Below are 16,967 nucleotides of genomic sequence, written 5' to 3' on the forward strand. Positions count from 1 at the left end.
TGGCGGCCTACTTAAATACTAGCGTTTTCTTTTCTTAAATGCATATGTAATTTATAATGGCCAGCTAACTTCATGAAGTTCTTCATGCTCCAAGGCTGAAATACTTGTATATACATCACTACCCCCAAAGACTAATAGTAAAAGAAAATAGGAAAAGTCACTCCCTATAGAGAAGACTCCTCTAGGCTTTAAAGACATATAACTTCCAATTAAAGCTTTACAAAAGGGCTGATACATGGAATGTGACTAAGGCTCAATACTACCACAATATATGTCTGTCTGATGAGGTGCCTACGGCACTGCTGTAGCATTACAAACATGTATCAGTAAATCCACCTCTGAATGTAGTTCATCTGTCTTGGGAATGAAGTTCATCTTTCACAGTACAACATGGTCTTCTAGACAGAAGGAGAAAGAAAAAAAAACATTTATCATTCCTGTGCCACGCAGAGCTCAACTTGAAAGAAACCGCATGAAATGTGTATCACTCATCTAAGGAACAAATCCACACTACAGATCTGTCTGAGAGACAAGTGAATGCAATCCAAAAAAGCTATCCATTCCAGAATGGGAGGCTTGAATTCAGTCCAACCAGAAAATGCATGCTGAGTAGCATCCATTTATTCAGGGTAGTAATGGCTTCTTTTAAAAGCACGTTGCCTTGATCATTTGTGTTAAACATGGCATATATACCAACAAAAATTCCCATCTTTGTAAGTGCAGGCTATCTGCCAGCTCCACGAAGGGAATTTTTTTTTAAATAGCTACTGCGCTAGGGCTGTTGCCTGCAGAGCAGGTTTTGTATGTTCAGCCTACTGCGATCCTCAGGTCTGAGTGCACAGTAAATGGAATTCACAAGCCTTTCCAAGTCACCTCCTGTGTAAAGCCCTGAACAGACAGTCCCAGAAGTGAAGTAAGGAACAACTTCTCTCTCCGCCCCTTCGGGCAGCTCACATACATGCTTTTAGCAATACCTAAAACCAGAAAAACACCTAGATCCACTTCACTGGGATTGACGGAAACAGAACGGAAATGGTGAGCCAGCTTCACATGCAGAGAAACTTCCAACTTTCTTTCCTAATGACTTTTTTTAAAGCGCTTCATTTTTGCTTGTATTCCATTTAAAAAAAAAAGAAAAATCTTGGCCCATGAGTTCTCAGTGCCTACACAGATGAAAGCTGTGAAAGGCCTTAAATGACTTCAGCAGGAAACTACTGGGAAGGGGAGTGGTCTGTTTTCTGACAGTCCCATTACACATTTCTAGGAAAAATCTTTTCAAGTTCTGCGTACGAAAATGAAACAGGATTACAGCACTGCCTCTCTCCTGGAGACAATTGCAACAACACTTTTCCTGCTCCCATGCTGGAGTGGTGCAAAGTAATTCCCTTCTTTTTCCTCTCTCCTTCTCTCTGTCTCAGGATCTTGGGCTCAGGAATAGCACTTTAGATTGAAGAAACTTTTAGAATCAATGCGTTTAAAGTCTGCTCAAATAGGACCCTTGTTTATTTCAGGTAACCTTGATGAATACTTTGTTCTGCAGCTGCATTCATAAATCCATCTGCCATTACCCAAGCCCCTCGCAAACTGTTTAGTGAGCTCAGGAGTTTTCCACTTAGTAGCGATGACAAAGCACTAGACTACTGCAAAACCCATGACGGAGAAGCTGAGCAATAACAGACGCCAGCCAAATAGATCACTGGGGTGGAAGGTCATCCTTGAACAGTATTTCCATTTTTCCCCTCTTGGTAAATTGCTCTGGGAACAATCCTCTTTTCTAGCATAATGTAATCAAGAATTAGAAAGTCACCACCACTTACACAGAGCTGCAATTCCTGGCCTGACTGGCTGTGTTGGGAATTTTAACTGACGTCTCCACCCAAGCAGCATGTGGAACCAATGTAATGGCTAACACAATTCAGAGCTTAAAATGGAGTGATGTTGCAGTTCCAGCTGTTTTTGTAAGTCAGTACAAGAGATTTTTGGAAGCATTAGAGGAGAAACAGAAACAGAGGTGAGGAATGGCTCCTAGTCTGATGATGTACACTAAGGAATATGTGAGTGACAATGCAAAAAGCAAGACAAAAGTAAAGCATCACTAGAGAGTATTACGTAGCGCCATGCTCAGGACCAAGACAGCAGCAAGAAAGTGATGACTGGTGGGACATACTTCATGGGAAAGAGGTGCATTATTTTTTATCTCTGTTTTTAGAAAAGGCACAGCCCTTTACGTATGGCAAGGCGAAGATATATGACAGCCTAGGGGCAGACAATAAAGCTTTCATTCTGATGAAGAAGAAAGGTTCACTGTAAGCAGACTTGGCCCAAGTGCCCTTAACAGGTACTGCGACTCCCAGTGCTCTACAAATCCCTTAATTATCAGAGAGCTGCATCTCCCAATGTATCAGCTTAATCCAAGCTAACTCTCGAAGGGCCTTTTTCCTTCCTGAGAACTGATCTATACTTTTTGACCAAACAAGTTTCCACCTTCTTCCCTAGTCCCAACGTGCAGGGACCCAAAATCACTGGCAAGGCATGACGACGACAAGCATTTACTTTATTACTGAATAGATTTCCATGTAGGTCCTTGCTTATAAGCAGAAGGTCTCAGCTAGCTGCTAATTCTGATGCATATTTTTAGCAATTTAGTAAGTACTTAGTATTTAATAAGTATTTAGTAGTAATTTGGTAGATCTGCTGTCTATCCAGGGCCCCTGTTTAATGGTTAACTGCCTTGCCAGAAGAGACTGTCTTCCCAACAGTACTTATTATTCTTTGAAGGCAAGAAACATACTACCTTGTAGAGAAGAGTGTGGGGAAGAAAGGTTAAGTCTTAGGAAGGAGTCCCCTTTGTGTGTGTGTGTGTGTTTATACCTGCATACCTCATACCTGCATCTACCACATCTGATCCTTATCTGTCTGAAAGAATCCCTATGGCTACACCATTTATTGAGATCAAGGCGAAGTTCATTGTTTTCAGAGTTCGTCCATCAAGACTAACAGTACAGGTAGGATGCTAGAGACAAAGGATTTATCCAGTGAAGAGAATCACGCTATAAACTCTATCGCCGCTGAAAACAGGAGCTGATTTGCTACCAACATCAATGGGTCGTATTTGCACAGGGTACTTGCTGTGTATTTAGAAAACTAAAAAAAAGCAGCAATGGAAGTATTTAAGAAGAACTAAAGAGAGTTGAGACCACCATAAAAAGCTTCTGGGGCTTTCACCCACAAAAACAAATTTAAAAGGCTGCTTGTAAAAAAGTAAAAATCTGTGTTTCTTTGAAAAATCCCAGGTACCCCAATCTCAGGTAATGCAGTTCTTAACTAGCATTACAACAACCTCCCTCACAACATCCTAAACCTGTACATCCCGGTTTCCTATCTGCAGGTAGGACTCACCCTGCAAACTAGATCTAACTAGGATCATTTTGGCTAAGCATATTCTAAAAGGTTTTAATTCCCAAATAACCTGGTCTGGGAGAGATAATTCTGTACTGTCTGGAATGGTGATAAAATTAAACAGTCCAAAAATAATATGCTTCAGGCTTGCAAGAGTCCTCACACACACTACAAATGCAACAGCCTTTAAAATTACCAGGTTGAACTTATCATCAATCTGACTTATGCAAAGCACTAGCTTCTCCCCTTAGAAATAAATGTAATATCTTTTCATTCTATCATTAACCAGGATTATTTAGTTCCGAGGAAGAATTTATATACAGTCGATATGACTGAAGCACAAGCTGACTGCTTTTCTAAAATAACACTGTAGGATGTCAATGCAAATCAACAGTAAAAAGGTATTTTAGAGTGCAATAAGCAGTGGAATAACTTACTTACACAGCATCTAATGAGCAAAAGGGATATTGATTGTTTTGCAGTCCACTTTGAAAACCAAAACAGAGGCTTTCACTTTGTTTTCTCCCCACTGATCAAAAAAAAATGCTATTTTTTTAGCATAAAAATACATTTAAACTGTTATTTTTAGATAGATAGACTACGAACAGAGGCAAAACATGAAGGAAGGCTTTCACGCATCATGTAGGTTATAAATTTTTTTGGCAGATGAAATTCTTTAAATACTCTCATTAATTTTGAATTACTATTCTTGAGGAAGGAGGGCTAGTTCAGACACAGAGTTATTGAAAGAGAGTTGTCCATCTTACAGTATTTTCCTATAGACGTGCTCTGAACATTCTTTATGCTTTATTCTCTTGACAGGAGTGATTTTCCCTGAACATTAGTGATTCATGTGAACTCCAGATCACTTCAGTAAAACGCAGACTTACAAGGAAGGACATGCAACATCTCACAGATCACAGCCTTAAAAAGGATCCATAACCAGTCAGCAACTGCATCTTCTGTAAGTGAAATCAGTCCATCTTATAAAATCATCTCATAGGGGAGGAAATGTCCAACAGTAATAGTAAATGAATATAACAACAAAACAAAGTAAAACTACGGCTAAAACAATACTTTGGGGAAAAGCTTTGAAAAAGTACTTTGACTTTTTTTTATCATGTTTCTATCAGATAGATTTACTAGTTTTCAAAAGTCTGTTTTACTCAAGCTTCTGAGCACCGTTGTGCATTTGCAAAGCATATTTATCATCCAGGGAAAGTCTTCTACAGCCCACTGTTATTTTCAAAGGAAAAGGGAAGAATACAGCAAAGGCTTCAAAGATGTGAGTGAATTATTTCATCCCCTTACAAGTGCAGCATGTGCTCTCTCTTCTGTAACGACACAGTACAGAAAACAAGATGTAATTAATACAATTCCTTTGCCAAATGAGTGGGATCTTATAAAGAATTGGCACATAATTCTGATTTGAGCTTTCTTGTCTTAAACAAAACCAAACGTAATACAGAACATTATAATGTACTAACAGGGTCCTTCAACAGATTTCCCCCCCCCCCAAGTGACTGCAAAGTGCTGGGCCTGTAATCAAAGGAGACTCAGTGTCCAAAACAGCAATATTGATGCAGCCAGGCATTTTTGTGTACCACGGTACAATCATGTCAGTGAACCAAAGAACATTTGGCCTTTTGTGATCTTATGTACCAAGACAGAAAAGCATGCCTTTTCCTCTGTTCTACCCCAATGAACAGATGTGGTTTTAATCACATACAAAACAAAATGCTCACAAGTTTCAGACTATGACTTCGAAATTTAGGAGTAAAATTATTTTTCAAAGAAAGTGATTTTCATCTAATTATCTTGAAACTGTCCATAAAAGGCAGATAGGCAGGGAATTGGATAAATACACCCAGTAGGGTTTTGTTTGGGGTTTTTTTTTTTTCCCAGCTAGAGAGAAAATTAAGGTAATTTTGATAAAAAAACAACCCCGTGGCGAGACAAGAAATTTTAAAAGAAGCCTCAGGGCCGAGTATAGAAAAGTTATAGGAGATTCATCAATAAATAGATTTTAGAGCGCGGTGTAAATCCAGATGCCACCTCGCTGTTATTGAACCCAAAGTTGCAGATTACCTAAATACACCATGTTAGCAGAACAGTATAGTTAATTAAGAGAGAGACAGAAACACCACACAAAGCCCAAATCCTACTCTGTTGGGAAACTGGCACCTACAGCTGCTACAACGTTAAGCTAGCCACTAACCTACATCTCATGGTATCCAGCTCACCCGCCACCCCCCCAACTAAAAAACACCTCATAAATACCTAAAGTCAGATTACCCTTTCTTCTGAATAGCATTAGAGCTCTTTGACAAACTGTGTGTGAAACACAGTTCCAGGGAAGATGGATTATAGGCAACTCTTCAAGACCTATTTTGAAAGGAGGTATGTGGTATTGAGGTAGTTGGAATTTGCATACAGAGGGAACAGGTATGTTTCTAATACGATCTGGACCTCAATTAGCATGAACTATCTTTAGGTATATGGCCTGTATGAGGATAACAAGCACAGAGTACAAAGGGATCTCTGTTCCACATCTAGGTGTTGCACCAGGAGCGGAGGGTGGAGGGAGGGAGGTGAAATCTGTGATTCTGATGTGAAGGTAAGATGCATGATGCTGGCATCTGGCAACCATAAGAGACAAATGAGGTAGAGTTGGGCCTCTGGCTGCTTGCCAGCCAGGGCGTATGCAAGGATAACAAGAGCTTTTAACCCATATGGAAAGGTCAGGATGGTAAGAACAGAAGTATGGCCCATGTTCATACTTCAACTGCAAATTTCCTAGCTTTATAGAGTTTCAGTAAAACTCTAGCACAACATCCTATAATTAATTTTAAAACCACAGGCATTCAAAGTTCATCACAAATGACCAGGTCCACAAACCATCTAGACATATAGCTCCCACTGAAAATCAATGGGAATTAAGCCCCTAAATACTCTTACAGTTCTGACCAAATATTTTAATTTTTTCCTTAAAAACTATAAATTGCACCCTCACTTTGAGACAAACCTCTCTTGCTCGTACCTTTTTTTAGTCCTATATTTCACTGTAGCTCTTCATGAGTATTACAACCTGCAGTGCCCCGGACAGCAGCGCATATCTCTGAAGTTTCAAAGATTGTACTCCTGTGTCTCTGGAGCTTGTACCACTCACTTCAACAACTGCTCTTCAGCCTGTTCAGATGCTACCAGCTCATTCACAGGCTGTTGGGACAAACTCCTCTAATGTGACAGTCACAAGAGATGACAGGATTACAGATTCTGAATGAGTTCATGCCTAAAGTCAGTATTAAGGAAATTTCATGCAGATAGTTTTGCTCACAGGTTTTCTCACAATGCCTAGGACCAATCTGCGTTTCTAAAAAGCGAGTTTTTAGTTATAAGCAGAGAAACAATAGCTCACTTCAACATGAAAAAGAATACACCTACTATTTTTCCATGCTCTGTAATGTAAAAATAGGTCGACCCATTAGCTTTAAAGCTTTCAAAAATAATAAAACTGAAATACAGGGCTCAATTTCCTTTTTGTTTTTTAAGCCAGATCCAGAGATTGAAAAGTTTCAGACTAATGGCTACTCTAAGATGCTAAAAGGGGATAAAGTTTTTGAACTATGAATCTAACATTGCCAGAACAGATTTATTCCATAGTAAATTTTTAAACAGAAAGTACATTTCTAAACATTGACTAAATTTGAAGCATTTAAATAAGACCAGAGCATTAACTGCATGCCAATTCAGAAGTGCTACAGGGCCTCTAATTTGTCACACTGTACATATAGATCTACCTGACTTTTCTCACTTTTTTCTATAGTGTGCATGTGCAGAATGCAAACAGGGGCCAAAGTACGAACAGCATGCCTACCAATTCAAGAGACTTCCTATATTTAATGTGAACCAGACAGAATCAATACATACTGAAAAAATTGACTAGGAAATGGCATTTTTTTACTCTGTACTTTAAAAACATAACCCTGGAGGTCAAAATGACTGTCTTGACCATTTGGCAATTGATGACAACGGAATTATGACTAGTGGGACATTGACTCCCAGTGTTTCCCAAGCACCTTCTCCATGAACTGGAGGAACACTTCGTATACATTGAGTATGAAACAGAAGGTCCCTCAGTTCATCAACGCCACAGTGCCCAACAGGCACTGCTCTTTTGAGAAACATTCTAGGCTCAGCAGTTTGTCTGAATTTCAACCAAATGAAGCCTCACAATTGCTAAAATCCAGACAAAGGCCAACCAGACCTGGCCTGGCCCTGCTGCTGATGCTCTGTGCACTAATGCAGGCCCTGTGAACTCAACTGACTGAATGGGCTGAAGAGCAAAGCACCCCAAAGGTCAGGGGAATAAAAGCAGTTTCAAACCACCCCATTGTGAGTCCACCCTGGCATCTGTAGGGGCTCCCGGTGCCAATGGTATGATTTGTAAACAACCTCAAGGCTCCATGCTGGCGATGGAGAACCTGATGTCAAATCTCTCCTCCTCACTGGCTCACCTAAATGTTCAGAGCAGGGAGGCAAGAGACACAGGAGCTACCGCTGAGACTCTAGGTCATCCGAAGGATGGTTAAACTAATTCAGGGATACAAGCAGCTCGCAGCAGCCTAGCATACCACCGAACCACACCCTTCAAGTTATTTCCAGCAATCCTAACAGCCACTGCAGTCTGAGACCGTCTTGGGGTTTCCATCTGATGTCCAGATCCTGTAAGAAACACTACTGCAGGATTCAGGGCTGTGTTCTACGCTTTTCAGGATTCTCTGTCCTTAGACTAAAGTTCAGGTTCCTGCTGCCCAAACGAACCTGGAGAAAAACTGTTGGTTTAAAATCTGGGTAGGTAAGTCAAACCCCACCAAAACCCAGCTACTCTGAGGTATCTCATACTTGCAGTCACTTCACCTCAAACTAATTTGATTTTAAAACTGGAGTTAAGCAACTTGTTAGTAATCACTTTTCAAGTATTTATTTATTTTGTTGGGAGAGGAAGGGAGGGAGGAGAGAAAAATCAAGCTATTTAGCTTTCCAAGTATTTAACATAAAACCCAAAAGAGCTCCATCTGGCAACCAGCAGGATTTCTAAATAATCTAAATAGTATCTACATAAGAACCAGGCTGTCTATGGAGTAAGACAACTTCAACTTTTACAGCCACAAGAAGCCTTTATTAACATAAAAGGAAATTATAAAAAATTAAGTTAGAACAGGAACAAGAGTCTGGCAAGCTGACAAAAGACCCCAGGAATCTCTGCATTAATCTTGAAATGCTGCTTTTGACTTTGTCGGAATATAGCATCATACACTGTGTGGTTTTAAAAAAACAAAACAAAAAAACCCCCTCAGTTCAAAGGACTCTAGTACAATAAAACCAGTTCTAGGAAAAGATTCAGATTAATGCAAATCAATATATAATTCCTTGCTTTGCAACACAAAAGACCCCCAACATTTTAACATAGTTTGTGAAAAATATTAATTACACAGACTTCATTGAGTCATGGATGAGGCCCTTCATGTCCATAGATGTCTGTCTTCATTAAGAAAATGGTTCAGAATACTGCTGCTAATTATGTTAATTAAATATACCTTTGAACTAATCTTGTAAAAATTTTGATAATTCATAATTCCCAAGTAAATAAACACCTCTCAGTACACAGTATTTAGTTTTCCAAGTTATTCATATGAAGGATTTGGCCTTGCACTTCATACCTAGTCTGTATATTTTTTGGCCCATTTGTGAAGGATCCAAACCTGGTGGTGGTTTGGTGTCCTATGTGAAATATTTTAATGGTCTTGATGCCCCTGACAAGTTGCCACTAGGATTTTCTGTCAGTTTCTTGGCAAAAAGTCAAAGAGCGAAACCAGTGGGCCCAAAAAAAACCATGTTATGGTGATCCTGTGAGGATAGGGCAGCCTTGAAGCTCTGCATTCTCCCTATCCCTGGGCTACAGGAAGAGAATTTCTATCTTTATCATTGCCCATCTGGCACCTTTCACAGGCAGTAAGAACAAAGAAGTAAAACACACTGGTCCCTACCATCTGCTTCTGCTTGTAAAGTCTAGAAAGAGCCTGATAGGGAAGAAAGAAAAAAAAAAAACCACTAAAAAACCTAACCCCTTCATTTCCCACCGAACTGTTCTGGCAGGTATACATTTTTGCCTGTACTTCTTACATACCTTAGGGCAACCCTAGAGGCCCTTGGTTCCCTACAGCAATACAGCTGCTCGATGCAGAGCATCCCAAACGCTCCTTGCCCCGCATCTTCATTCACAAGCATCTAACAGCCCGGAAAGAAAGGTTGTGTTGTTTGAGATTTGCTTTATTGGATCAGCCTCTGTTTTATCTAGAATAGGAAAATTCCTGTGGGTTTAATAGGAGGTATTACCCTACAGATTTTCTCTGGTTCCACCTCTTTTCCCATCAGCCACATCCCCTCTTGCTGCAAGGCTGCATACACCATGTGTTGGCTCGACCCCTTCTGTCTCTGACAGAAGTTTGGCCAAAAAGAGCAGATTTTCTGCTACTTTGATCATTTCCTGTGGTAAAAAGTGAAGGGAATTATCTGACCCATGGTCTTTTTTTTCTTAGTTTTGAAAAATAACATGCATTTACATTTGCAAGTTCCCTTAAATAGCGTACTTGCTTTTCAATACCATTTTGCTGCTAGTTTACTGGTTGTCTTACAGAACTTATTTTTTTTAGACTCAGAAAACACATTGCTCTGATCTCAAACTCAGAGATTCAGCTGCTGCATTAAATCAATAATGAACTTCACTATGATGAAGCAGCAACCAAAAGGTAGTATCAAATTCACAGACAATACAAAAGTGACAACTTCTTCCCTGTTAAAAAATTCTTACATTTAAAAAATAAGCTTAATTCTCTTCTGGTGGGGATAATGTTATTTTTGGCTACGAATGTGCATTGCATAATGTATTTAGAAATAAGTTAACCCTTTTATTAAATGGACTATTAGAGTAGATCTATGTCGTATGTGATATAAGCACCCTGAAGTATTGTTTTCTTTTGTCAAAATCACCAAGGTTCCAGATCAGAAAACACGCCTCATGCTTGTCTAAGCCTATGCTGAAACAGTGACACTACCTGTTGACCTAAATGGTCTAAGCATTTGGGCAACAAAGGCCTAAAGTATGATGCCAAGTGATAATCAGTGACCTCGATGTGGCCTGCGATTGCACCCTGAAAACTAGTCCATTACGTATTTTTCTGTCCCAGAGAGTACAAAGTAAACGAACAACATGAATATACCTACTGAAGTACCTTATATCAGAATTAATATGCTATAGGAATACATTCTAAATAAATTATCACAATATACATTAAGTCTTTATAAATGTGGCACTAGAGCATTTAAAATACATGTATGCTCACGCTTAGTAGTGGAGCCACACTCTTTCAGCTCAGAAAATGTTACAATGTGCATATGTATATATAGACTTCTTCCTGTTAATCATTTACTGAGCGTGCATAAGAACAGTTGTACTTGTTTGCATCAAAAGCCTTTTTTTTTGAACTTTGCTGTTCTAATTATATGAATAGCACAGCTTTTGACAAATACTCTCTTGAGCTGAGGCCAGGGAGCGCATGGCTCCCTTTGTACGAGTTCTACTCTGGAAAGAAATGATTGAACATTTTGAAGTGTTAAAATTACTGTTATTTTAAAATGTTACAGTAAGTTACTTTGGTGAATTTACTATTCGTGTGTACAATACATTTTTTAAATCAGCCTGTTAATTAGAATCATGGCCTGGCTACATTTCACGTTTTATTTTATAAAACTGAATCCCCCAAAAACCCACACGCCTCAAAAGCAAAGCGAGATCTAGAGCAGTTTGTTTTCCTTCAGTGTTAAAAAAGGAAAAAGAAGATACATACTTATTTATATACGTATGCATGTACTTCACTTCAAAATATAATCAGAAAGGGGGAAAGAATCTGCAGTATCCTTGTTAAAACAAAAATTGCACTAAACCACTTAAAATCTTACCACAACAAAAATCAGCACTATCATCATTAACAATATATTGCCTTTCATATGCAGAGGTAATAAGGAGGGTGCACTGTGATTCATATAACCTCAATAACGTATAAATGAATCAAAAAGAAGCTAATTAGTTCAGCAGCACCAAAAATTATTAAGTAGAAACATCAAAAGAGCCAGTGGGATGTTACTTTTTTTTGTCAGACATGCTGCAGAGCTGCCCTTCAGAATCCTCTGGTTTATATCTGGAAGCAGGCCTCACAAATGTAGGTCACAGTAACTTAAAAGAACTGGAGCTAAAGGATGCCGCCCTAGTATCTGTACCCTGCCCGAGCAGCACTGCCCTGCAGCCTCCTCAGCACCATCTCCGCACGTCCCACACGAAGTTCTGCACCGTCTAGGATCTATGCAAAGGAAGGGTGGAGCCAGTTCCTCACCTCCTGTCTGCAGCCACACAAGATAGTACATCCTGAAAGCATTACGTTTGCTACAATCCCTTTTTCCTTCTTCCCCTCAATGCAACTGCGGAAAAGAAGGAAGGGTAGATTGGGACGGTATGTCGGCTTCCACGGAGACACGCTACAAGGGAGGGAGATACAAAGGATTGTTGAGCAGACAACTGCAAACACTACAGAGGCACAGGACCTCCCTGCAGACGGCCTTGGCCTCCTACGAATCCCTCCGGAGTCCTACAGCTGTTCCTGCCATCCAGATGCAAAAACGTGTGTGCATGCACATGTGAGAGAGCCTCTGAGGAAATACCTGTGGAGGTATCTAAGTCAAAGTTAGAACAGCATATGTATATATTTATTTATTTATGAAAAAATAGTGAGAGAACTTTTATACTATACCACATAGATGCAGACATCCATGCCTCTGCAGCGTATACTGCTAGGCGTATATTGCATCAGAGATAACGTAGTGAGAAAATCATACCCCAGAGGAACGTAGCTTGGACTGATTTTTCACAAAGAGAAGTCCTAATCATACAATTCACTGAAGTCAGAAAAGTTTCGTTTAAAAAAAACCAAAACCTAATATGGGGTCCACTGTACTTAAGTCAAGGAATTATTTTTTTCTAACCTTGAAGATATGAACACATAAGCTTAGCTTGTATCTCCTGCAACAGGATGTATTTGTCCACTACCCAGTGATGTTTCACTCCCCTTTGAAATAAAGTAAAAGCATCACATGCAAGAGAAACAATACTACTATAAAAGGAAGACTTTTCACTACTCCAGGACTGTTCCATATTCAAAACCAAAAGGTCTACTTATTCAAAGGAAGAAATAGGACAGTACTTGTACAGTAAAGGTTTAAACCACGGTAACAACATTTTAAGGTACATTCTCCAATAGCTTTCACCATTGTTCAATTTGCAGACCTATTAAAAAAAAATCCAATTATGCAATGGAGCTGGGCAGACAAACAAAGCCTCCTTGCCAGAAGACTTGCTCTTCTATTTACCTTTCATGGAACATATACAGGGCAACAGATCCCACAGGTCCACAAAGACCAGGCTGAAAAAAATCATCATTGCAATTATGGGAACTACTGCAGTATACCCTAAGGTCCGCTCACAATTCCCAAGGAATTCAACTGGAGGTGGACTGAGCCTCAAAATTAGCTAACTTTTCCTGTTATCTACACCATCAAACTCAAACTACTTTGACAGAAATCTGTACTGAGGAGCTCCAACACAAACCTCTGAGGAATCAGAGGGCCCACTCCCGCAAACCTTCACAATCCTAAGCAGACACACGGAACAAGCAGGGCTATCCAGCAGGGTAAACTTTTTCAAGAAATAAATTAATATGGAAACTCACAAATTTAACACAGATGGCCCACAACATCTGCAAGAGTTAAAATACAAAAACTTCTCAAAAGATAACACAGAATGCTGATAAAGACAAACAAAGCCAGCCTATGCCCTGCTGCAGCAACTGCCAGCACTCTGCAGACAGAGCAATCCCAATGCATGCAGCACTGTCCAGCTTTCCAGAAACACAACTACAGAGTCTCTCTGTCAGAGGCGTCCTGAGGAGGAGGGGTAGTACTGGGGGAGGGACAGTATTTATGAAAATAAAAGAACTAAATTGAAGCCTGTATGCTGCTGTCTAGAACTACAGTTACATTTGTACCACCCATTCCCTGGGGGAAATGACATACAATGCAAACAGGCCTAGTTGTTCAATTATTCAAGTATTAAGAGATTCACAGAAAGACATCTGAGAAACATAACATTTTAATAGATGAAATAAATACTCCAGTACATGCAAGATAAAAACTGACATTGGAAAAAAATTAAAAATCACTTTTGTTATAGTGTAATTTTTTGTTTGTTTGTTTAAACACTCACAGTAGCTTTTCCCCCAGTTTGGAAATCAACACATGGAAAACATAATCACAACCTCCAGTCCTTCCACTCCTACACACCAAATGCACTTCTAACCTAACACTTGATGCAAAATAAAAAAAAAAAAAGTCATACAAAACAAAACCAAACAAAATAGTAGCTACATCCATCATCTATGTGTTGTTGGGTTTTTTTGTTTTTTTTTTTTTTTTTAAATGAGTGAGAACTGAGGTAACCTTTTTCCTGCACAACCGAACAGTAAAATTTAGAAGGGAAATTTCGGAAGACAAGACAAGACAAACTTTAAAAACCGCACCCAGCGCGATTAAAGCTTTTTTTTTTTTTCTCCTTTTTTAAGATACCCCCACATCCCCAAATATAAAAAACTTTTAAACAGTTATTACCATTTGTGTGAAGACCTTGTTGAATAAAGGAAAATTTATCTGCAGATACTCGCTTGACTTTAAAGTAAAATAAAAAGAAGCCAAAACTGGCTACCTTTATTAGTACGTATAGTTTGAATATGTTCTGCTTCTGCAATCAAAGGATTGGGCTCATCCAAGCAAATTCTTTGGTATACAAAAAAGGGGTTAGGAGGTGGGATATTATTTTCTTTTAGCAACGACTGGGATCTAAACAGAAGATGTGGGGGTTAATTCACAGAATTGGAGTTCACTGGCGGTAAAGTCCTGGGTGAAGATCTTTCTCTTAGTGCCTGAGATAACAGGTTGCAACCATCTGAGACGGCGCAAGCTGAGTTCCTCAACCTTTCCCTGTAATCGCTCATTTTGGTGCTACTTTCGGGGTGTTGGGCTATATCCCTGAGGCATTGGGTCAGGAGCACACAAGCAGATACCACACTCATGGCTCCTCCTAGGATGGCAGTTTGCACAGCTTTGCCCTCTGGATTAATGGTGGCAGCTTTACCCAAAAACTGGGGCTCAGTGGCAAAGCCCACCAGAGCATAGACAGACTGCACCAAAGGTCCACTGAACAAGACGCATCGGTTCCTGGTCAGCTCGCTGGGTGAAGTCTTGACCTCCTTGACACACGCCAAGAGGGCAGAGGCGCTGGTGCTCATACATTTGACACTGAGTTTGAACTGCTCCTTAGCAAATTTATCCTTGGATTTCTCACTGGCCAGCACGCAGGCGTCTGTCAGGAATTTCAAGTTCTTGGACATGTTCTGAGAAACCTCCAGCAGGAGCTGAGGGCTCATATCTGCCAAAGGGGTGGTCTTCAAGACCCCACAGCCGTGCTCCACCTCATGCCTACATCGGGTCACCTTGTAGCGATCCACCAAGCCAGGCATAGCAGGCTGGGCCCCCGGAGTCTCCACTGCAGCCAGGTAGGCAGCGTGGGCAGAGCATTCGGTCAGGGAGACCACCAGCTCCCCCATCTCCATCAGGCTTTCCCCTACCTCCCCGAAGCGTCCCATATTGAGCTGGCTCTGGACGTCATGGGTCAAGATGGAGAGTCCTTTGGTCCTTGCAATGATCGTGTCCCTGCACTTCTCGAAGGACTCACCGAAGACAGACAGGCTCTCAGTGTTCACCGGCCTGGTCTCGCTCGACAGCAGAAGCAGATCAGCCACCAGTTGCATCTTGATCTTGCAGTGGTCGCAGATAGAGATGAGCTTCTTCCTCTGCAGGCAACTGCTGCTGGGGATGCCGCCGCCAGACACCTCGCTGCTGGACTTGCCAGAGCCACCGCTAGCCATAGCGCCGGGGGGGCACTCGCATGCCGCTCGCTACCCCACTGCCACCGCCTCTGCCACCGCCGCCCGAGCAGTCCCGACTGAGCCCGGCAGGATCGCTCTGCCTTTTCCGCAACATCATTCCATTAATCGCCGGGAGGCAAGAAAAGGCTCTGGGCGCCGGGGCTGCCGCTGCTGCGGGGAGCGAGCTCCGCCGGGGCGCCCGCCCCGCTCCGGCGCCAGCCTCCGCTCCTACGGCGCTCCCGCGGCGCGTCGGCGGTCGCCGGGAACCCCCGGGCCCCGTTCCGGCATCGTTTAGCTAAAAATATTTCTTTTTTTTTTTTTTTTCTTCTTCTTCTTCTTCTTTCCTTTTCGCACGCTGCCTTCCCTCCCTTCCACCACCTCCTCCGGCTTCCCGGCTGCGGGATCCTGCGCGAAGTTCCCTTTACGAGGCGGAATACCTCAGAGACGCCCAGCAGTCGCACGGAGTTGGGGCAGGGGCGCGGCCCTCCAAGTTGCTACCGTGCCCCCGGCTCCTCCGGTCGGCGAGCGCCAGCCGGGCGCAGCTCGCAAGGGCCGGAGGGGCGGCGGCTGCGCACCATGTGCCGCCCCGGCGCGCCCGCCGCGGCCCCGCGCCGCCGGCTCGCAGGAAGCGCCGCGGAGGGTGTGGCCCGCCCGCCGCCCCGCGCCGCCACAGCCCCGCCGCGCACCCCGCCGCCGCCGGGCCGGGGAGGGGAGAGGGGGCACCGCGGGGAACCGGGACGGGGTGGAAGGGGGGGGGGGGGGAGGACGGGACGGGGGACCGCGGGAGGGGAAGGGAAAAAAAAAAAGAGGGGGGGGGGAAATCCACCGGATCCGGGTGCTGGGGGCGGGCGGGAGGGATCCGTTCCCCTTCCTTCTGCCGCTGCCTCACTCCTTCCTGCCTCGATCATTCACGCGGCCGCTGCGAGCTCGCTCTCCGCCGCCGCGGTCCATGCCCCTTCGCCCAGGGCCCCGCAGACTCGGCGCCGCCGGCCCCTCCTCGCCCGGCTCCCGCTGCTGCCGCCGCCGCCGCCGCCGCACCAACTTAGGCTCTTCCCGCAAACAAGGGTGGTGGCTCCGGGCTACAGCCGCGGATGCTGCGACCCGCCCGGCCTTGCGCTCCTCCTGCCATCTTTTCTGGCTGAGTCGCCAACTCCCAGGGAAAAAAAAAAAAAAAAAAGAAAAAAAAGAAAAAAAAAAGAAGCGGGGAGGGGAAGGAAATCTTCTTTCAAATTCCCTTTCTCAGGCTTTCAGACAAACTATTGGGAAGAGGCGACTGCGGCGGATCTGCCAGCCAGACGCTGCATGGCTCTGAGGGAGGCTCCCCCCTCCCCGTTGCCTTTGCTGTAACCTCACTTAAGCCTATCGAAATCTTTTGTGCGGTGTCACCGCCCTTCGTTTAAATCCTGCCCTCCCCCCGCCGCCCCGCTCCACGCCCGCCGCCTCACGCTCCTCCCAGGCGGAGGGGGCAGCAGCGCC

General features: G+C 42.9%; 1 protein-coding gene across 1 annotated transcript; it reads right to left on the minus strand.

Moving 5' to 3' along the window:
- Positions 1-4,721: 4,721 nt before the first annotated feature.
- Positions 4,722-15,815, minus strand: TLNRD1 (talin rod domain containing 1). The gene is made up of 2 exons (XM_050903470.1): positions 14,176-15,815; positions 4,722-4,733 (listed from the first exon to the last, which is right to left on the minus strand). Exon 1 carries the CDS (start codon positions 15,489-15,491, stop codon positions 14,424-14,426), a length of 1,068 nt encoding a protein of 355 aa, XP_050759427.1. The 5' UTR covers positions 15,492-15,815; the 3' UTR covers positions 4,722-4,733; positions 14,176-14,423.
- Between the last annotated feature and the right edge of the window lie 1,152 nt (positions 15,816-16,967).

This window comes from Gymnogyps californianus, chromosome 11 (genome assembly GCF_018139145.2).
Source record: "Gymnogyps californianus isolate 813 chromosome 11, ASM1813914v2, whole genome shotgun sequence".
NCBI lineage: Eukaryota > Metazoa > Chordata > Aves > Accipitriformes > Cathartidae > Gymnogyps > Gymnogyps californianus.

Bases quoted from the DNA above. Each gene is read 5' to 3' on its own strand.
- TLNRD1 (XM_050903470.1), bottom strand. From the start codon at position 15,491: ATGGCTAGCGGTGGCTCTGGCAAGTCCAGCAGCGAGGTGTCTGGCGGC.